General features: G+C 41.5%; 1 protein-coding gene across 2 annotated transcripts in view; it reads right to left on the bottom strand.

Moving 5' to 3' along the window:
- The window catches only part of PNPLA7 (patatin like domain 7, lysophospholipase), a 133,550-nt gene that overhangs the window by 49,228 nt on the left and 62,115 nt on the right, over positions 1 to 22,207 (bottom strand). For both annotated transcript variants that reach the window (XM_075716316.1, XM_075716317.1), the window contains exons 21-26: positions 16,846 to 16,906; positions 14,504 to 14,653; positions 4,285 to 4,348; positions 3,604 to 3,772; positions 2,258 to 2,440; positions 1,552 to 1,670 (exon numbers count right to left, since the gene is read on the bottom strand). In XM_075716316.1, the coding sequence (XP_075572431.1) occupies positions 1,552 to 1,670; positions 2,258 to 2,440; positions 3,604 to 3,772; positions 4,285 to 4,348; positions 14,504 to 14,653; positions 16,846 to 16,906 (746 nt within the window). The remainder of the gene's footprint in view (positions 1 to 1,551; positions 1,671 to 2,257; positions 2,441 to 3,603; positions 3,773 to 4,284; positions 4,349 to 14,503; positions 14,654 to 16,845; positions 16,907 to 22,207) is intronic.

Here is a 22,207-nt window from a genome sequence, read left to right as displayed (position 1 = left end):
AATCCTCTTAAAGTCCTCCATATTGCATGGATGCAGAAATGAGCAAATTAATGGCTAATGGGACATGGTCACATTGCTGAATGGGTGGTGTGCATCCAGAAATCCTAAAGCCAACACAGTAGCAGCGCAGGGGTTCAAATTTGCGGAGGAGGACAACACAGGACCAACAAACAGGCTCAATAATCCTGCTCTTTCTTACCTCTGCTCTTGAAAACCAGCAGGTGGTAGCTTGCAAATTAAGTAGTAGAACAAAAAAAATAAATAGTTTGGCAAAAGTTACAGCAGTGTTTACAGAAGGAAGAAAGGAAGGGAATGAGCAAAATGTGCTGCCAGAAATACAGAAGTGCACATATTTTAGCATGACACAGGCTTCAGTAGAGACAGAGATATCAGATAGCTTGTAACAAAAAAAAAACCCCAAACCCAACACACACAAGTCCTTTGCACAAGTCGATTAGAAGCCTCACAAGATACCCAGATAAAGTAGGATCTCCCCTCCTCTGCTTTGTGTCTCCACAGGATAGTGCTTATCTCAGAAATGAAGTACTGAAATCATCTTAGGTGAGGAAACTGTGAAAGCAAGCAGGATAAAGGCATCTTTGCAGACACTCAAAGAAACAGCCAAAGCAGTGGCTGTCTCAGCATCAAGTGACTAATCAGAACAAGCTGTCACAAAGGAGCTCTAACCTTTACCGTAGCGGATACTCCCCCCAAAGCACGAACTGGCCCAAAGACAAAAATGTGATATTTCCATGAATTTAAATAGACAGACTATGTGCAAATTATATTTTTTATTTTTGAGAGCAGTATTTCAAAGCACTGTTTTAAAGAAGGGCTTCAAGAACATGGTGATGAAGACAAGGAAGACGGCGCTCTCTTGAGACAAAGGGCTACTAAATTCTGTCTCAACATAAAGCTCTCAAAAAGGGATTCCAAAGAAAAATGTCAGTAATAATTTATTTCCAAAGCTCAACAGGAATTCAGACAGAATTCTAATAAAGTGTTCAGCACATGCCTTGCCCCCATGTCTGCAAAAATACAATCTTTCTGTAAAGTAAGGCTGTCAGAAGTGTATCGGTACCTGGGGTTTTAGGTGATTATAAAGAAGAGAACATTCGTCCATTAGAGAACATAATTCCTCTTGCTGTTCAAACTTTGAAAAGCTTTGGGGGCCTTTGAAATATTGTGAGCCATTTTCTAATACAAGAATCCATAGGGGGAAAAAAAAAATCCATACTGTAGGTCAACAAAAGAAAGAAGGGTCATATTTAGTGCCCTGGCCATCTCCTGGTATTAAGCCCAACTTACGAGAGGTCTCAAGAGGTCAGAAACACTCATGTTCCTTCTGCAGAAATCCAAGCACAAATCCACACAGCAGGTTAAGTTTGCATAAGAAAAGCAACTCCTCAGTGTCTTCCACAAATGCTGCTTACAGAACAGTGCTGATTTTACAGGATGCCTGTTATCCTGAAGAATCTGTCACAGCCTAGTGACAGTGGTGCTCTAGGATCTGGCAGCAATGCACCTGCGTGCCCAGGCTAAGCCACCTACCTTGCTCCTCCACCCCCAAGGACCAGCGCAATGGCATTTCCAGTCAGAACACGAGCCAGGCGAGAAAAGTCAGAGTGACGGTCTGGTGGTTTCTGGAATACGCGTTCGTACATCTCTATCTGCAGAGGAGAGGCAGAAGATGGTAATTCTAAAGGCAGGGTAGAGTCTACACTACCAGTCAACAACATACAGTTAAAAATTGGATAGCTATTCTTCAAATGAAAAGAGGGTTAATGAACTATCCAAACAGTTCTAGTGATCATGTGCATCTCTCATACTTTCATAGTAGCTGGGAGAATTTCATCGTAGTACAGTATTTTCTTTGCAGCTATTTCTTTTTCTTGACAAGGATTTGAAGTTACTGGGAAGCATCCCAAGTCCGCCTCTGCTCTACCTTTAGCATGATTTGCACAAGCACGGGGATCCTCCTAATGAGGACTCTACCGCATGTACACACCTATCAATATGACCTTGAGATAGTATTTAGTGTCTTCAGCCAAGCCAAGTATGCATCCATAAGGAAGATACGAGCCCTTTATCCCTGTTTCCTATAGTAAATTGAGGCCAAACAGATTGCTATCTGTGTAACAGTCAGTTGCACATCAGTGTATCTTGTAATAACATTATATCAGATTACCTTTGATACACGGATTACAGGTAAGGTACTACAGCTAAGGGACCAGCTACTAAAGCAGGAATCTCTTACCAGCTTGGGCAGGCTTCTTTTGGAAAAGACTCTGCGTGGACAGTGGAGATGAAGATGAGCAGAACACCAGCTCCGCATGTTGAGCCATTCCACAGTTCGGGAAGGGAGAGGCCCATCTTCCTTATGGAGCAGGATAAGTTGCTTCTGGGCTCGGACTGCGGTATTCTCCAGCATCCTCTCCAGCTACAGCACATTATACACATCAAAGGAATGGGGGCCTCTGTATTTACTGCTCCATTATCAGTTTAACAGAATACTGTATTGTGAAATACTTATCTATACACACACACACGCATATATATACACATCTGACCCCTATTTCTATCTGAATCAGCAGACAGCTGTGCACACTAAGAACCCTCAAACAAGACTGATTTAGATAGCTATGCTGTTAGCTGTGGGCTTACATGGCATATAGAACTTTAAAATCAGACAAGGATTCAAACCCGACTACTTAAAAATGAATGCTTTTTACCTAAAACATAGACCATTAAATGCACAGCACAGAGACATGCTGTCCATGAAAAATGAGATTGCTTCCTAAGTCATACTTAACTCTGCAAATATTCAGCATTTTTGTTCTTTCACGTCCAATCAGACCACTTTTTCCTCCTTGCATTCCTTATTTTTATTTTTTTGTTGTTTTAGGCAACTGATGGAGACTTGCCTTTACTGTGCTTCCTGCCTCCCACATACAGTCATGAAGAACCAACACAAAGTGACACACAAGAACACTGCAGATGGTAACAGTCCCAGGTTCTTTGGAGGTCAGACTTAGCACTTCACAATCCTAAAAAAACCCACTTGTGACCTTATTTTTAAATTCTTGCAGAATTTATATGCCTGGTCAACAAACTTTGGTAATAAAATATCAAAAATAAAAATAGATAATAAAGGAGAAAAAAACCCTAGCTTACAATCTGTAATAGAATACATTAAATTATTCATGCAATACAATTTATATCTAGTATTTCCTAGGCACACATAATGAATTCCATTCAGGCAGAAAAGATTTTTATCTCTCTATTTGGAGATCCTGCAAAGAAATTCTGGACAGAAACGCAATAGCCGTATTACTTCAAAGCAATTTGGCTTTTGATTTACCATTGGCCAATATGACTCTTTGGAGGAGAACCACCTAGCTGGAAATACTTTTATATACAACTTGCCACTTCAGAGGATCCTCATTCAATCCTTTTTCTATTTATAACACACATCTCAGGAATATTTCATTATTTATGCTTCAGTGGGTATTAAACCCAGCAAAACTCACGTGTATGAAACAACCTTCTTTAGAAGGTCTGGACTGTTAACACTGCAGATATGGGAATGAGCTATTTCCACACCTCTCCAACAGTAGGTTCCTGGTCTCCCAGTCCAACAATTAAGATGCAGTCAGCCTGCCGGATGCAGCGTTGAGTCCAGGGAGTAAGGGTGCTGTCTGCCTGGTAGAGTACAATACGGTGAATATCCTCCTGCTGTCCCAGCCAGCTAGTTAGTCGGTATTCATGGATACTGGGGACAAAAAAGAAAAAAACCAAATTCAAAAAGTTTTATGTCACAGCTCCTAACAGGGTAGAGAGATATCTTACATGTCAAGCACAAAATCTGAAGGGCATTAGAGACCTGCATCTCTCTCTCATCCAGCCTAAGAACCTTATCTGCCCACACTTCCAGACTCATGCTTTATTTATTTCTCCATTATTTACACCATTAGATATATACACAGAGGAAAGAGGATGCAGTGATGCCTAACTTCAATAAGACTTCCATGGCATCCCTAAGAATGAGTACACAATACCCACTTGGACCAATTCAGCTCTTCCAATTGCACAAGTGAGAAAGTAACTGTGGAGAAAACCCACCCACATTTGAACCAAATACTCTTGAAACATCGTCTCAAACACCTTGATCAGAAAGCACAATATATGTTAGAACACAGGATTTTGTTCCCAAACACTGTATATTTGTAAGACCAGCACAGTATCTTTCTGCATTTTTTTGTAAATAATAATGAGGGCAGGTACCTATCCAGTGCAGCAGAACCAAGTCGCTGTTTGATGTTATCACTGGTGAGCAGCAAAGCAGGACCTGGAAGAACAATAAGTTTCATATGTGAACACTTGCCATTCAGCTCCTCACAAACTGTATTGAGAAGCTGTAGCTATAACAAATGCAGTTCCATTAATTTGCTATGAAGAACATGATGGATCAGTGCATTGATCAGAGCTGTTGTAGAAGAAAGAGCTGGCACAAAGTCTTCACAAAAATTTTCATGCTTATCTACAATAACATCTTCCCATTCTCCGTATTCCCAGAGCTCTGTTACTGCATTAATCATAGAATCATAGAATCATCTAGGTTGGAAAAGACCTTTAAGATCATCCAGTCCAACCATTAACCTACACTACCAAGCCCACTCTAGACTAATCAAGGGTAGACCAGACTAAACCATATCCCGAAGTGCCACATCTACCCGTTTTTTAAACGCCTCCAGGGATGGTGACTCCACCACCTCTCTGGGCAGCCTGTTCCAATGCCTGACCACCCTTTCCGTAAAGAAATTTTTCCTAATTTCCAGTCTAAACCTCCCCTGGCGCAGCTTAAGCCCATTTCCTCTTGTCCTATCGCTAGCTACTTGGGAGAAGAGACCAACACCCACCTCACTACAACCTCCTTTCAGGTAGTTGTAGAGAGCGATAAGGTCTCCCCTCAGCCTCCTCTTTTCCAGGCTAAACAACCCCAGTTCCCTCAGCCGCTCCTCATAAGACTTGTTCTCCAGACCCTTCACCAGCTTCGTTGCCCGCCTCTGAACACGCTCCAGCACCTCAATGTCTTTCTTGTAGTGAGGGGCCCAAAACTGGACACAGTATTCTGGGTGCGGCCTCACCAGCGCCGAGTACAAGCTCTCTTATCGCATTCCTCAGTGTCATGTAGGATTACAGTTTCTACTGCAGCTGCATTTTCACAAACACAACATTCAGAATACCTTTTGCAACCCCAGAAAGCCCAGGAATCTGGTTTCAAAGAAAAAAGCTATTTCACTGACCTATCGAAATACGCAATTTGTTCATCCTGCACTGAACCAACTCCCCAGATGAATCCTAAAGCTCTCTATAGTAGCATTACTTCTTATTCAACATGCCAACAGGAAGCTATACCACTATGAACCCCAAGGACAAACAGATTCCCAAATCTGTAGCACGCAGTCTGATTCACACTACTTCCGCTATAGAGATAGGCATACACACACATCTGGCAACAACATTATATCTGAGATGAATTTTGGTGCACATAAAGTTTCTCGCAGGCACTTTATTTTTCTTATTAGCAATTCTATTTCATCAGCAGCAATACATGCCATATGTGGTGGAGGTTGCAGAATAACTGCAGCTAAAAGACAAAAAAGCAAAGAAAAGAAAACTTAAGGGATTAACCTCATACCTAAATAAAAGATTATCTGTCTCATATTGAGAGAGAAATGCACATTTACAGAACATGAAAGAGCAGTCACTTTGTATTAATGTTTTCACAATGTAACCCTTCATTTTTTTCATTAATAAAAGAACCGAAATTTATGTACGAAATAACAAAACAATTATGTGAGGTCTCTCAATGCATTAATAAAGCAGCATGGCTTAATGTGTTTAGTAAAAATCAAGGAACCATGAATGAACAACAGGGTAAAAGGTCACAATTTCACACTTATATGCTCAAAAAGCAAAATCCACAAGTACAGTATCTGGAGCTGTCCATCCTGACCTTCAGAGCCAACTCATTTCCCCCACAATGCTTGATGCCTCCTGCAAAGACTTCACTCTGTTTTAACATACTTTAGTGTTAGACTTGAAAAAACCTCAGAAGTATGATTTTTCATCTTGTACTTTCAAACTACCAAATAACATTTGCTCTTACACTAACGATGAAGGAAAAGCAAACAAAAATGGACAAGAATAGCCTGTAGTGGAGACCAAAAACCAAAAAGTAAAAGCACAGAAAGGAGGATGCCTTGAGAGTAGAATTCAATTTCCTCATCCTCCAATAAAGTTCATGTCAGTTGGTTCCTATGAAAGCAACAAGTCCAAAATAGAGGGAATTAGTTCATAAGCATTTCAATACCTGAACTGGTTTAACCTGCCTTTCATTCCTGCACCTGTGCTGCTCAAACCATCTGTCTGCAGGGAACAGACCCAATGCTTGTGAGGGTTTTTACCACTTAATTTTTAACATTGGTAGATTCTTTGATCCGGTTCACCATTCAGCCTCACAAACAGTTGGGCTAGCACAAATTTGGATTTGGTAATGGGATCAAGAGAGGTCTCCCAGAAGAAATACTCATAACATTGCATGCTATGAAGACAGCAAGGGAGAGAGGGCAGGTAAATTTTGAAAAAGCATTCAACAGCAAAGTTATCATTTGTGTTCATTAATGTGTCAAAGTTCTCAGCAAAATAGAAATGATATGTAGACTCAAATATTCTTCCAGGATGTGTGACTTACAAAGCTTTATGACAGCGGTGGAAGTTTAGTAGGCAAAGACAAACAGCCAGGAATGTAAAATGAGCTAAGGAATACAATAAAAATGTCAAGTAAGAGAGACTAACGATGAGGAGAGAACAGCATGCTCCACCTCTGCATTTGCCTGTTACCTCCCTGCACCCAGTCACTGAGATCCAAGAACATCAGCAAAGGAGCTTGGAGTGCACCATACTGATCTGATGCACTGGGGGCACATGCCCCAAGGGGAAACCATTAAACCCAGCAACCCAGCCAGAACACCTTTCATACAAGGCAAGAGGCAGACTTTGTAGAGCTGGAGTGCAGCTTTATGTTAGTCAAGGTGATGACTGCTTCACCCACAGGTATCTTGAATGAGGACAATACATCCCCATCAAGCATCAAAAAAGCCTTGGAGAGGCATATGACTTCAGAAATCATCCACTTCAGTCCACTCATCTCACTTTTGTATTTGGAAAAGACACAGGTCACAGTATATGACGCAAACACGTGTGTACAGAGACACAGCTGTGCTGGCTCAGGAGGAGTCTGCCCAGCATCCTCTCTGCACACCAGCAGTGCAGGATGAAGATACCCAGACCCTTATTCATCCCCAGCAACAGAACATGGTGATGCTTCCAACTGAACCGACTCTGTTTTGCTTCAGAAATAACAACCATCTGTTCTACACTTCCAATTTCTAGCAAGCTCCCAATTAATCAACCATTAAATAACCCTTTATTAATGTGATCAAGAACACCAACATATGTGTTCTCAAGTGCATAAAACAGAATGACCAAAAATGTTATTTAAACTAAACTGCTGAGAGCAACAAAGTAATAAAAATCATTGAGTACATACCCCCTCAAAATACAAACATTCCAGCAGGCAGGAATGTCCAAGATGATGTTACTGCATCCTCAACATGCATTATCATAGTTACATACCATCATCTAATGTCTAATGATGCTCTCTCACACCTGACATCAGCCTCACAGGCAACTTACAGCTGCAACTGGCATCATGAAAACATCCCTCCATCCTGCAGCAGCTGCCTGCACCCTTCAGGGACTGTTCTCTTCCAGTAGGATTAGACACAGGGTGAATAGCTCAAAGTTAAGAACATAGGAGAGGTGATACAAGGTAACATTAAATATTTATCTAAGCCCAATAGTGTGTCTCTGGCTGTGACCAGCAGCAGATTGCTGGGGAAGAGTATTAAAGCAAGAAAAACTTAATGACATTCTCTGAGCCTCCAGCAATTCGCAGTTCATGAATTTCTCAAGCCAGAGGTGGCAACTTTCAGTAGGCCCTGGGGAATTTTTCTTTCTGTGAACTCACTGGGATTCTAAATCTCAACTTTTATGTGCTTTAGGTGAGAAAACATGACATGGCAGCAGTCTTACCCCCAGGCACAGAGGATCATGATTCATGGAGAAACCTCATGGAGCATCCAAACAGTCATCTGTTTTTCAGTACAGAACTACAAGCCCATGAAAGAGAAGTGAGAAGGGGAAAAAAAAACCAACAAAAAAAAATGCTGGCAAATATCAGAGTCTAGTTCATTTTATCTTTTAAGTATATAAGGCACTCAAGAAAAGGTTGAGACAGCCCTTCAGCAAGGCCTTCAAGCTGAAATCCTGCCCCAGTAAAGAGACATAAGTATCACACAAGAGACGTAACTCTTCCTTTTTTTCCAAAGATGAGCATGGTACTCACTTTTATGATTTTTTTTTTTCCACGTAACACCAATTCCATAAGATGTGAAGGAGCAGGAATACAGATATCCTAGTTTTAAGTCTAATAAAACACGGTCAAAAAGTTGTCCACAGAAATCAGAGGCCCAGAAGTCAAGGACTGATCTCTGATAGCTAGAAATGGTTGCAGATCTATATCACCTGGAAAAAATACACATAAAGATACTGCCCAGTATAAAATGCACTGTGGAAAAAATTTTAGCACAGCAAACTTACTTGCCTGGAGGACCCTGGGAACTACCGACCTGTCAGCCTCACCTCTGTGCCTGGGAAGATCATGGAGCAGATCCTCCTAGAAGCTATGCTCAAGCACATGGAAGACAGGGAGGCAATTCGAGACAGCCAGCACGGATTCACCAAGGGCAAGTCCTGCCTGACCAACCTAGTGGCTTTCTATGAAGGAGTGACTGCATCAGTGGACAAGGGAAAAGCAACAGATGTCATCTATCTGGACTTCTGTAAAGCTTTCGACACAGTCCCCCACAACAGCCTTCTCCCTAAATTGGGGAGATATGGATTTGATGGGTGGACTGCTTGGTGGATAAGGAATTGGTTGGATGGTCGCATCCAGAGGGTAGTGGTCAATGGCTCGATGTCCACATGGAGACCGGTGACAAGTGGAGTCCCTCAGGGGTCCATACTGGGACCAGCGCTGTTCAATATCTTCCTCAATGACATAGACAGTGGGATTGAGTGCACCCTCAGCAAGTTTGCAGACGACACCAAGCTGAGTGGTGCAGCTGACACGCCAGAAGGATGAGATGTCATCCAAAGGGACCTGGACAAGCTGGAGAGGTGGGCCTGTGTGAACCTCATGAGGTTCAACAAGGCCAAGTGCAAGGTTCTGCACCCGGGACGGGGCAACCCCCGATTATCATTACAGGCTGGGGGATGAAGGGATTGAGAGCAGCCCTGCGGAGAAGGACTTGGGGGTACTGGTAGATGAAAAGCTGGACATGAGCCGGCACTGTGTGCTTGCAGCCCAGAAAGCCAACCGTATCCTGGGCTGCATCAAAAGAAGCGTGGCCAGCAGGTCGAGGGAGGTGATTCTGCCCCTCTACTCCGCTCTGGTGAGACCTCGCCTGGAGTACTGCGTCCAGCTCTGGAGCCCTCAGCACAAGAAGGACATGGACCTGTTGGAGCGGGTCCAGAGGAGGGCCACAAAAATGATCTGAGGGCTGGAGCACCTCTCCTACGAGGCCAGGCTGAGAGAGTTGGGGTTGTTCAGCCTAGAGAAGGGAAGGCTGTGGGGAGGCCTTATTGCAGCCTTTCAGTACTTAAAGGGGGCCTATAGGAAAGATGGGGACAATCTTTTTCGCAAGGCCTGTTGTGACAGGACAAGGAGTAATGGTTTTAAAGTAAAGGAGGATAGATTTAGACTGGATATGAGGAAGAAATTTTTTACAATGAGGGTGGTGAAGCACTGGAACAGAGAGGTAGTGGAGGCCCCATCCCTGGAAACATTCAAGGTCAGGTTGGATGGGGCTCTGAGCAACCTGATGTGGTTAAAGCTGTCCCTGCTCACTGCAGGGGCATTGGGCTAGATGACCTCTAAAGGTCCCTTCCAACCCAAAGCATTCTATGATTCTACGATTCTATGACTTCAGCAAAAGAGAATTTATATTTGGCCTAATAAAAGTCTACAAAATTATGTGTCAGAGAGACAGAACTGATAAACAAGTTTGATGTCCCAGTGTCAGAAGATCTCCCCCAGCAAAAAATATCAAGTTGTGCCAGGGTCCAGGCACCACATTAAACACTAAACATTTAAATCTAATCTGTGTGTAAAGAAGGGGAATTCAGGCAGAACTACAATTAAAAATGCCAATAAATTATTAGTAAAGATATTTCAGTGATCTTTCCAATACATCATACATTTTTAGAAATTAAAAGAAAGCTTATATTTAAAAGGCAGAAAGGAAGGAGACACACACATATGTTGGATTTGAATCCCTCTCTACTTCAGTTTAAAATTATATACGATCAGAAAGCTCCCACATATAATCAGAATTTGCACAGCCATGTGGTATCATTCAGCTGGTCTCAGTAAAAGAACAAAAAAATAGTTAGGCAGATACTTTTTAAAAATCTGAATACCACAGAAGAGCTTTGTTTGATCAGAGATTCTCTCAGCTCTACCAGGATTAAGGGGCAAAAAGTATTCATAATAAAAATAGACATCACAAACCTTGACCAGAACTCATCAGGATGATTATCCTAACCTGAAACTTTACACAGCAGTGAAACTTGTCCACCTTCATTTCACTCCAGTTCAGAGGTGGAAAATTCTATCCCTGCTTTTTGGGAGTTTTATATTCTACATCCTTATTCTTTGGAGACCCAAAGACCAAGATTCAAAGAAAGGGCATTTACACTGAAGCATACAAGCAGAGTGAGAAAGCAGTGATGTAGCCTCCAGTTCACCATGCTCTGCAGGACTTTCCTACTCTCTCCTCAATGCTCAGATCATATTTTACATTTATACCTGTCTTAAGATGAAGACACATTCATGTAGAGTTATTTCTGCCAAATACCAAGTACCTGCTTCACTGTCCAGCTTTTAACAGAACAAACACCATAGAAACATGAACATCACTCAATATTTAATTGGGACACAATCACACTGTCCAGAAACAATATCTGAATTACCATTAACCATAGAAACACCAAACCTCAGAGAAACCAGCACGAATTGGTTGGATAAAGCTGTGTGTGGGTACCACATGTTGGTGCTCCCTGTGTGCAGAATGCAGCACAGCCTGGCGAGCCAGGCGAGCACGCTCTGGGGCCCAGAAAGCCCAGTATGGAGAGGCAGTCTGGTCATGTGAGGTGTTCCCATTACAAATTAAAAAAAAAAAATTAAAAAATATATTTAAACCCACACAATAGAATCAAGCAACCAGATCAATAAGTCCTGCCTCATTACAGGCAGAAGTGTTGGGGGAGAGGGAAGGAAAAAAAAAAAGAAAAAATATTCTGAATAATTTTCCAATTCTTGTGGACAGTATATATTAATTCATGGTGTTATGGAGCTTCCACTATCAGACTGAGATATTCTATTTGTCATTATTTTTATACTCCTTTAATAAGATGGTAGCAGTTAAAAATTACCCAAAAGAAAACAAAAACCTGTTAAATAAATTAACCTTCATCCAGCTCCAACTCCTAGCACTGCCAATAGCCTTCTAATGCCAGTTTTAGGAAAAGAAAAACCATCTTCTAATCTAATTTTACAGGTTGTGTTACAACCTAGTCTGCATCCTGACCACCTTCCCCAGCATGAGGGTCAGCCTGCAGTGAGGACAGGCTCCTCCCAAGAACCACAGCAGCTGATTCCCAAGTATGGTTCTTGCAATGATCTCAGTCTTATTGCTTGCATTCTCCTCTTCTATCCTCTTGTCTCCAACCTGCAGCAAGGGGATTTGAGGCATCACTGCAATATTCATCTACATTAATATTAGCAGGAAGAGTAAGGCATTTTCTAAAATAATATATACTAAGTTGCAATAGAAAGTTAAACCCAACTGCTTTCACCCCATACATGCTCACACATACCAAGGCTACCTTCCACTGCTCTGGAACATATTTCAAGCCCAGAGCAATGAAGCAATACAGATCAAATGTTAAGTCAAGTGTTAAATGGCAACATCTGATTACAATTTACAATTATAAAAAGTTGGTTCAATAAAAACCAAAAGAATAGACAACAAAAATATGCTAATAGCAGCAAATCTACAGAGAAACCTGTTATTTTCAAAATTAGGAACATATGCACTGAAAGAGACTTCCTTAAGAGAAAGATTTTCAATTAAGCCTTCTCAAGCATATTAAATAACACCTCTCATTTCCATAAACACATTTAAGGTCTAATCGCAGTTCACACCCAAGCCCCAAGTGCCAATTAGCCAATCTGAAAGTTAGAAGCAAGTAAGCACTCAGGTAGCAGAGGTACGAAGTTCCAATGCACCAGCTGCTCACCAAGGCTCTAATGCAAATCTTTTCACATAATGGTTCAATTTCCTCACAAGTAAAATGGACACAGTTCTAATGGTTATGTGAATACTGCATAAACTGAAATTTCACAACACCGACTTGACTACTCATTTCATTTTTTGATGCAAGAAGTCAGAAGAAAAATCATTCCAAAAACCAGCCCCTTTCCTCATAGCAAAGCACCACCTGGCACATCGCTCAGAGCACTTTGTCACACACCAATAAGGAATACCCAAACAATTATTAGCCATAATATAAAGGAGAAACTACAAAAGCTACCAAAAAAAAAAAAGAGAATGCTGCTTCTGCAAAAAAAACCAAAACCACTCTGCATGAAAAAACCCTCAGCGCTGTACAGTATGTAAACATGCACACTAAAGCACTGGCAGAAGGTTAACCACTGTCTCCAAGCGTTGCGGGGCTGAATAAGCAATAGGCTGACCCGACGAACAGAGGCTATCAAGGCCAGAGAGCTTGGTCTACCAGCTGTGTTTTGAACCATATGGCTAGTTGTGTTTTCACACAACACTTTCCTCTTCCCACTGCAGCCGTCTGCTCCACTTTTGCAAGAACTTCAGATGCCAAGGTTGTATAGTACCATCTATAGCTGCCAAGCACTACACAGACATCAGTTTAGGAAAAGAAAAGAAACACTAAGGGTGAACAAGGAAAGGCCAAATGATCATAACAAAACCCTCGTTTGTTACATTCTAGTTGCTTTCAGCTGGAATCATTATTTTTATTCTGAATAGTCCATCTATGTGCTTAAGTTTTTGTTTGTTTTATTTACAGGCTCCTAGTGCTGTCACACATCAAAACAAGCTGGCAGCAATCCATAAGTAGTACCCATTAGCAATATAGCTATGGCTGAGATCTGTGCTCCATTATGTATGTAAAATTTTTCTGCCATCTCAAAATAAGAGGAATCTTCAAACACCCACAAATTAGTACTCACTGTAACACATCTCCACCGTAAGCTGCATACAAATTCATATTTCAAAAGGTGAAAGAGTTCAAGCATCAACAGCTTTTTCCTGTACCTGCTCACCTAGAAGATTTTTAAAGCAGAATAATGAGGGCCAGCTCCAGATATCTTTAAGGTCAAAAAGGAAATAACCAATAAATGTAAGTGGTTATACCTCAAGCACCATGTAACCTGTACTTTTCAAAATAATAAGCCATGAGATAGCAGACTAACAATTCATCAGAGGACTACAGAAGATTTACTCAAGAGATCTGTGATAGTGTACCAGGATGAGAAGAGGATGTTCAGAAAATGTCAAACCGTAGTACTGAGCGTGAACTGAATTGTGAATTGAATATATGGTTTTGTGAGCAACTGGAACTTGCGCACACAACTTCACCAACCGATAAAGCAATTAATGACTCAACTATGAGCTGAATACATGGTTTTATGAGCACGAGACAGACAAACAAGCTAGCAACAAATGGGAAAATGATTTAAAACTTAAGTATGGACTTCCAGTGCCAACCTGGATATCCTCCACAAGCCTCTTCCATCAAGTCTTATGCTTACCACTCACTGTGCTACCTCAACAAAAGAAAACTGCATAAGAAATCCTTTACTGGATGAAGCTGTACAATTGAGGAAGCCTGAAAGACTCTCACACATGAGAGAGAGAATCAGACTCTCAGACAGGCACCATGGGCATGGTGCGCTGGTGGTGGGATTTGTCCACTGAAATGCCTGCAGCCTTAGGACTGCTGATGGCAGCCAAGCTGAGAGGCCACACAGATTGGCTGCTATTTCTGAGTCGTTAAGGCCACAAAGTTTTCCACTAACGTTAAATGCACATTAGGGATAGGAACAGAGAAGTCAGAGGTCATGAAAAAGGCTGATCCTGAGCACTGCTGTACCGCTACCCCCCAATGCAGCATGAATCCACCCTTGACTAATGACAGGTACCTAGCCATACCTCTCTAAAAAGATAAAAAGCATTTATTTCCCGTGATGCAGTAACATGTAAACACTTCTTACCCACAGCACTGAGAGCATGCTTGAGCTCCAGAGTAAAAGCAGTAAGTGGGACCTCCTCAGACACCGGCATAATTGCTACTGTGGAGAGATTGCTGGCAGGATTTCCGGCATCCCACTTGCTACTCGAGCTGTGTAATCCAAGAGGATGACCTGTTCAAAAAGGAAAAACTTGCCATCAGCCAACCCAGAAAGCTAAGTGTCATTTCATTGTTTTCAACTGTCAGGCAGCAAGGAAAAGTGTCACCAAATTGCTTAACCTAAGACAAATCTAACATCCTGCATATCACATAAAAGGAAAGAGTTCCCACATACTTAATTTGTAAGAGGATGAAGATCGATCTCCATCATTTTTGGCTGCTGACATAGCATGTGTGGGTAAAAGTCAGGCAATGTTAAAAACATCTGGATGCCAGGAACAGGTTAAATACAATGTGTATTTACCTGACCTGTTGAGAAAAAGATAAAAAGGCACTTTGAACGGCCATAACTTTGGAACAGGCATTGATTTAGCCCACAAGAGGAATTAGCTTAACTAACAAAAGGCCCAAACCTGTTTTCAGTATCAAAATATTCAAAAAATTAACGTTTGCTTTTTATGGTATTCCTATAAAGGAAAAAATGCCTGTTTTCAACAAAGTTCCTATAGGAAATGTGTATCTCCACCTATTTTCACTTCTCTCCAAGATGGGAAAATGTGCTGCTTTACAGATATGTGCTTAGGAGTATTAACATAAAATATGGAACTTCTGAGGCAGCTGCAAAGTAACTGTGGAAGTATCTCCAATATAATATGGTAAGCTGAATAAGGACAAAGAGTACAGGCAGAGGAAAGCATTTTTTGACAGGAGCATGCGATGCATGTGACAAAGATTAAGATCTTCCTAGATAACTTAGAACAGGAAAAGATCAATGATAGAAGTGTTCTACAAATTGTTCTTTTTATTTTTATACTATTTCTTTTCTCTTTAACTAAGCCTTCTCAGACAATCTTACTTTGTTGCTAATGCCTATCAACTCAGCTCTAAGCACACAATAAACTTATTGTCATCTAAGTTAGGATTTAATGTCCTGCTTATCTCATTTCACCCAGCAAAAGCCTAAAATGCACCATTAAGATGACTTCTTGAGACAGACATATGGAAGTACTTGATATACCATATGAAAACACATTCAAAGTCTATATGCAAGACTGACAGTACATTGCAGGACACAAAGATATTAGATAAACTTTTTTCAAATATATTCAGCAATTGAGTTATTTCAAGTCTTCTAAAGTAGCTCTGCACAGAACATTAAATAGTTTTTCCACTCTTTTTGGTAATCTTCAAGAAGATATTTGTAGGTTCAAACAAGTAACACATCATTGCTCCTCTCTCTCATCTCCACCAGTCCTTCCCTCCTCCGAACTTCAATGGCAATTCTCTAATTGAACTCCTATTACTGTCACTTAATTTTCCTCCCATTTTCTCCAGATCACATATTGCCTTATTTCCCAAGCAGTGCAGACTCTGCCCTAGGCCACAAAGGTGTTTCAGTATGCACAAAATTAAGTACAATTATCACTAGAGATTCGTACACAACTGATTGTGTACAGAAAGCTGAGCATGTACACAAAGAGTGGACTTTGAGATTCACTCCCCAAGACTGCTCCAAAACATGAGAGCTGGCTACCTCATTTTCAGTCTCCTTGGAATGCTGCAAAACCAGCAATAAAAGTAATTAAAAAAACCCAACCAAACAAAACCCAAACAACCCACAACAGCAAAGAACCCCACAACACCCTCAGTAGTTAACATGCATCTGTTTTCTTCTAAAAGCTACTCAAGAAAATTTGGAAAATTTCCTCCTACTCACTTCAATCAGCAAATGTACTTTGATTTGCCTCTGCCACATACACAAAGCTTAAGAACCAATCCATAGCAGACCATGTCCTCTCAGACAATTCATTAAGATAATGCAAATACAGACATATCAAGTCAGTCTACATGCAGATGCCACTCAGCATGACTATCTGATTCAAGCCTATTACAGCTGCTATTTCCAATGCTTCCTTTGAGCTCTTCTCTTGCAAGAAATTTCAAGGAGATTTCACTGCACATATGCAGCAGTACTTTTCTATCTCAACTGTAAATCATTCCATTCCCACACTTAATTAACCATGCTCCACCAAAAAAAAAAAGTGTATGCATATATAATGCAATTACCATTCACTTGTGACAACAGCTAAAATATTTAGCCACAAATTCTCTTTTCAAGTATGCCCTGTGTCCAGATTTAACGATGCCAATCTAGCTCCAAGGAAGCACCAGCATCAATGGGAGTAATCCAGGAATGAGTCTTACCTCCCTGCTGAAGACTGCCAAGAATCTTCTCTCCCAGCAAGTGAATAAGTCTAGTCACAACCTAGCAATGGGAGAGAAACAGAAAGAAAAGAAACAAACATTCAGGCAGAATGTACTAAAAATAGTGCACCTAAACAGATACTTTCAAACTTTAAGATTTATCTCAAGTTGAACCATACAGAGACAAGGTTTTATAATGACAGCTGCTTTCCTGGCTGTAATGTATGGTGACTGATCATTTGTCTTGACTTCTTTTACCTTATTTTACTCTAATCTGGAAAAACAAGAAAATAAACCAAAAGCAAAACAGACAGTATTTAACTTGCTTTGGGAACAAAAGAAAAAAAATCCAATTATTTTGGGAAACATGTCGAATTGCATTTTCAGTTCTCCTCTTTTCTCTCTGCAGTGTGCTTGCACCTCTAAGTCACTCTCCCTATTCCGTGGCTGTTGCACACTTCCACCTTCTGTAGCTACTAAAGGCTCAAAAAGGTTCAAGTCTGTACTCAAACAGATTCCACACACAGTCTTGCTTCCACCTAATTCACCCTGTGATTTAGTCAACGTTTACAGTAACCAATTTAAGACACTGTGAATAAAAGACAAACACACACTCTAAACACCTACAGAATCAGAACGAACTATCTAAGAAATTGCTTTCCTCCTCAAATCATGCTTGTGCAGTACCTTTGAAGGGACAGGTTTTTTCCCCAGCTTTTTTCCAAACAGGGCTTACATCGATATAAACCAGTATTCAAATAGCCAAGCATATCTGAAAACTGACAAGCTTATCTCCAACGTTAACAATCAATAATTCCCAATAAGTGGTATAGCAGAAGACTAATAACTGCAATACCAAGGAGTGATAGACTTGGAAAATGCATCATTTATTCTGAAAAGCTCTGCACAAATGTTTTACCAAATAAGGAAAAGAGATATTTAAATGCATTAAGAATTAATAGAGCAATCATAACATACTCTCCCACAGACAAATAATTCAAGGTCAAAATAACTCTAATCTTCAGGAGGGCATTAAAAAAACCCAAAAACCACAACAACTAAAGTTCTCCAAACTCTTAACAACCTAAACAAGCAGCAGCAAATGGCCACCTTGGATTCTGGACAAAGAAAGACACACTGTTCCAATAAGAACAGGCACTTCAGGATACATCTTTCAAATAGAAGACCATGTAAGCACGAAAACAGGTCACCATGCCCATCAGAATCATTTATACATCTCCATAGCTTTACTGAGCGCCAATATTTTTTAAGCGTCTGGAGGAGGAAGGGAGAAGAGCAAGCAGGTAGCTTCCAACACAGTGCAACTTAGAGGAGCAAGGAGTAAGAGCTAAACAAAGTTATTTGAGCAACTTCTGTCCCGTAGACATAACTGCAAGTTCTTAAAGATGCCACATCAACCATCTCCTCAGTGATCCAAGATCAACTTCTTTAACGTTTCTCTTATTTGCACCAAGAGTGGACACAATTGTCCATACCTGCTTCACTGAGAGCACCGATGCAGCATGACTGCTGCCACTAATAAGCAAGGACAAACGAGGGCAGTTCCCAACGGCTGGCAAGCTCTCAGCCTCCTTCCTTATCCTGGAATCTCAAACAGGATCTAAAATGCTTCCATTTGTCCAAATTACAACAAGAGCTGATGATCACCCAGCCGACTCATTATCACTTTAATAGTGCCAAGATCTGCAGTTCTGGGATTCAATTAATGGTGCTGGGTGTAGCTATGGAAAATTATCCCAACTACAGGGTGCAGGGAGGGAAAAGGGGAATTCTTAATAAAAATTATGAGACTGATTGCCCTTCCTAAGGGAGACAACCTGCCTCTTGAGAGCGTTAGCTATACCCAGCTCACATGCATTCACCTAACAACCTGTATCTGCACACTAGGACTTTACTTAAGCAGTTTTGGAAGCTGTTATGAACATTTTACACTTCTGAACTATTTAAACATCAAAGTTTTCATTAGTTACTAAAACCATCTCCTGTATTTGTAACTTTTTCTGCTTTACAGACAGCTAAGGAGAACACCAGCTAAGTTAAAGAAAATGTCCAAGCTTAATAATGGAACTAAGAATAGAACCTATTGGTCTCGTTTTCCAGTTGGCTGCTCCTATTACTAGGAAATATTATTTGTCTTGTTTGCTGGAGCAAACCTTACAGCCTTGGTACGTATAGATATGGAAAAATTATTTCCCCAGTGACTTTGTAAGACAAGCAAATTGCTAACCATAACGGGATGAGTCACTCTGTTGCAGTCATGGCAACGTCGAAGGAACATCAATTTGGGATTGGAGCTAAGAACTGGCTTGAAATTTCCTTGGAGTTTTACATTACATACACTAGATTTTCTTTCACAAAAAGGCAATGTGTTCCTTTAAAAGAGACTTGTCCATCCATCTGAGAGAGAAGTCAATATAAATCACATCTCTTCATTGATGACAGACCCAAGCTTCAACAACTGACCTACATCCATTACTGTGCAGAGCAGCCAGAGCAGCTTTCACCAAATTCAATACAACTGGGAGAACTGGGGGGGGGGGGGGGGGGGGGGGGGCGACCCCAAACAAAAACCAAACATACAAAAAAATCAACCTTCAGGTTTCCAAACCCCTTTATTCTAACCCCTCCAGTAACATTGCACAAGAAGGAGCAGCACAGCTAGATACAGCCCAAGGGTCTATGATGAGGAAGGCAGGGGACCCAGGGAAAGACCGGGGTGGCATGGAGGGGGCTGGTTTAGCTTGGGCAGGAGGAGGGAGCAAGCAGAAATTAGCCCACAGGCTGGTAGGTTATGCACAGGGATCGCAGGGAAAGCAGAGTTATTCCAAGCATGCCTGGAAGAGACAGGCAGAACAAAGGAAGATAACGGGGCACTGGCAGGCAGGTACCTCGGCACAGACATCTGGGCAGCAATTCAGCAGTCGCTTATTCCTACCCTACCTATTTAGCTATATTTCACAGGGAAAGCTCTGGGAATTGGCAGTGAGGGTTCGGGCAGAGGGGGAAGGCAGGAACTCTGGCAGCACTGCTGGGAAAACTGGACTGACATGGAAGAAACACTGAGTTTTCAATCCTCTGGAGGTGCCACACAGCCTCCACCACTTCCCCCAGCACAGCTGAGCCACTGATGGACTCAGGTACTGTTTTTCCAAAAGTAGGCAAGACTTCTACCCCTTCTCCCATGCAAACGCCTATCTTTCCCAAGCATAGTGCCAGAAGAACACAGAGCACTTCCCAGACATCTGCAAATGCAAAATTGTCTCATTTCCACTGTGCCACTGTCACTCAGGGCTAGACAGCCTTCACAGCACAGCCGGATGCGTCTGGTGTGCTCATCCCTATGGCGCATCCTGGATTTTACAGTCTCTTGTAGCACCCATCCACCCAGCCCTGCAAACACATACCCCACTCTCCACAGACACCGAGTTGCAGCCCAATCCACTGGCACAGAATCAGGCGGTTTGGATTTCAGGTTTGAAGAAAAATCTGTACTGCAAAAAGACAGTGAGTTGGAGTCCAGACTTATCCAAGAACACTGGGAGGTTTCTATATTAGGCAAGAATCATTAATTGCCAGCAAAGTAAATGCAACTTTTTGACCCCTTGTACTAGGGATGGAGCCAAACTTGTTTCAGTTTGTGAGGAAGTTGAATTTATCATTCCTTACAATTAGAAACCATGCTAGCAATGAGTAGATCCTGCTCAGTTAATCACAGTTAATCACTTCAATCAGTAACAAGAAGCAGAGACATCGATTAGGCCCTTCTGTTGTAGGCCAGGCATGAATAGAGCGGCGCCACTGAAATTGCCACAATGCAGGTTAAGCCTGTCCTTGTGACACGGAGCACACTTTCCTACCCACTGCTGCCATCTCAAGCTGTGAAATGACTCAGAAAGGTCACAAGGCTTTGCCAGCAACCTAAATATACACCGATAGGGTCTTGCAGCATGAGCCTGGGCTCTGGAGCCATGGAGCTGCCTGGGTCATAAAGACAATCAGGTCAACTTAAAACAAAAGAAAAAAACAAAAACAAAAAAAAACCCCAAACCCCCACCCCAAAACACCCCCACCAAAACCCACAAACCAACCAACCAACCAAAAAAAAAAAAAAAAACCCACCCCCAAAAACACCAACCCTCACAAAGTAAACAAACACTCACTCTCCTGAATTTATGCAAAAGACTTTTCAGGCCAGAAGGAAGAAAATTAACCTTAGAGGGCTAAAAAAAATTAGTATTTCTCCATCTCAAAAACTACTTGGGATTGCAGGTGCATCAGCACACCGTTCTCCAAAAGCCCCAAAACCTCTCCTGCTCTCACAGACCCTACTGCAACTGTAAATTCATAAAACCTATCCCAGAGCAGGACATTCAGCTGAGACACACATTTTGCAAGGCAAATAAAATGCTGATCCTCTTCCTTCCACCTACTCACCTTTTCAGATTAACTCACCAGAACGCTTTTGTGCAGGGCAAAACAAGATAAAGAGTACTTCTCTTTCTCAAATGGCGTTAAAGAGCACTTTTCTCAGCACAATCCCACCTCTCTGACCCAGCTTATCACTTACCACCTCATCTACCTAGAAACATGCTGTCTTTCTGGCTGTTTCTTAATCAGCTCCATCCCCAGTAAGACACACTACGAGCTCTCTTAGCAGCCTCCAATCCCCCCAGCTCCCTCGTATTGAACGTGAAAGTCTGCTTCTACATCTGCTACAGAGAAGGCTCTGGGAAACCATTAATTTTCCCTCTGCTTAACTAATGTTAAATTACTCAACAGACCTGCAGCCTCTGCATTGCAGGGCAAGGACTAAACTTCACATTCCCAAGGGGACTGTATTTGTCTACTTTAGGATGACTAATTTCAGTTTCAAAACAAATGCCCTTCAGCAATGGGGCCAGGCAATATTACAGCTCTGCATCACCTGCTACCGATGGTGCAAACACACAGCTGACTACCCCATCCATCTCAGGTCTTAGGTGTTATCCTGAGCACCACTTGCTTCACAGGTACTGTAATTTCCACACCAAGTGGTTATGGTCACTCTGCAGTGTTGTATTTCCTAATATTTCGACCTATTATCCACACCTAGCTAATCTTCCAAGGCTGGGTTCTAGTTAAAGCTTTTGTTCCTATTCAACTGTGAAACTTAAGAGTTGCTTTACAATAAGCACTTTTGAAAGTGGTTTTCATGAGAATTCAGTTGTAAAATACTTTCATATGGATATTTATTTCATTCTGTGGATAGTACAGATTGCCTGGCAAATTGACTATCTGCTAATAGATAATGATGGTACCAAACAAAGCTTTTTCCCATCTTAGCTAACTTTCAACAAAGCTG

The sequence above is a fragment of the Pelecanus crispus genome, chromosome 9 (genome assembly GCF_030463565.1).
Source record: "Pelecanus crispus isolate bPelCri1 chromosome 9, bPelCri1.pri, whole genome shotgun sequence".
In the NCBI taxonomy this organism is placed as follows: Eukaryota; Metazoa; Chordata; class Aves; order Pelecaniformes; family Pelecanidae; genus Pelecanus; species Pelecanus crispus.
Note: the sequence above shows the minus strand (reverse complement) of the source record. Positions and strands in the feature narration are given on the sequence as shown.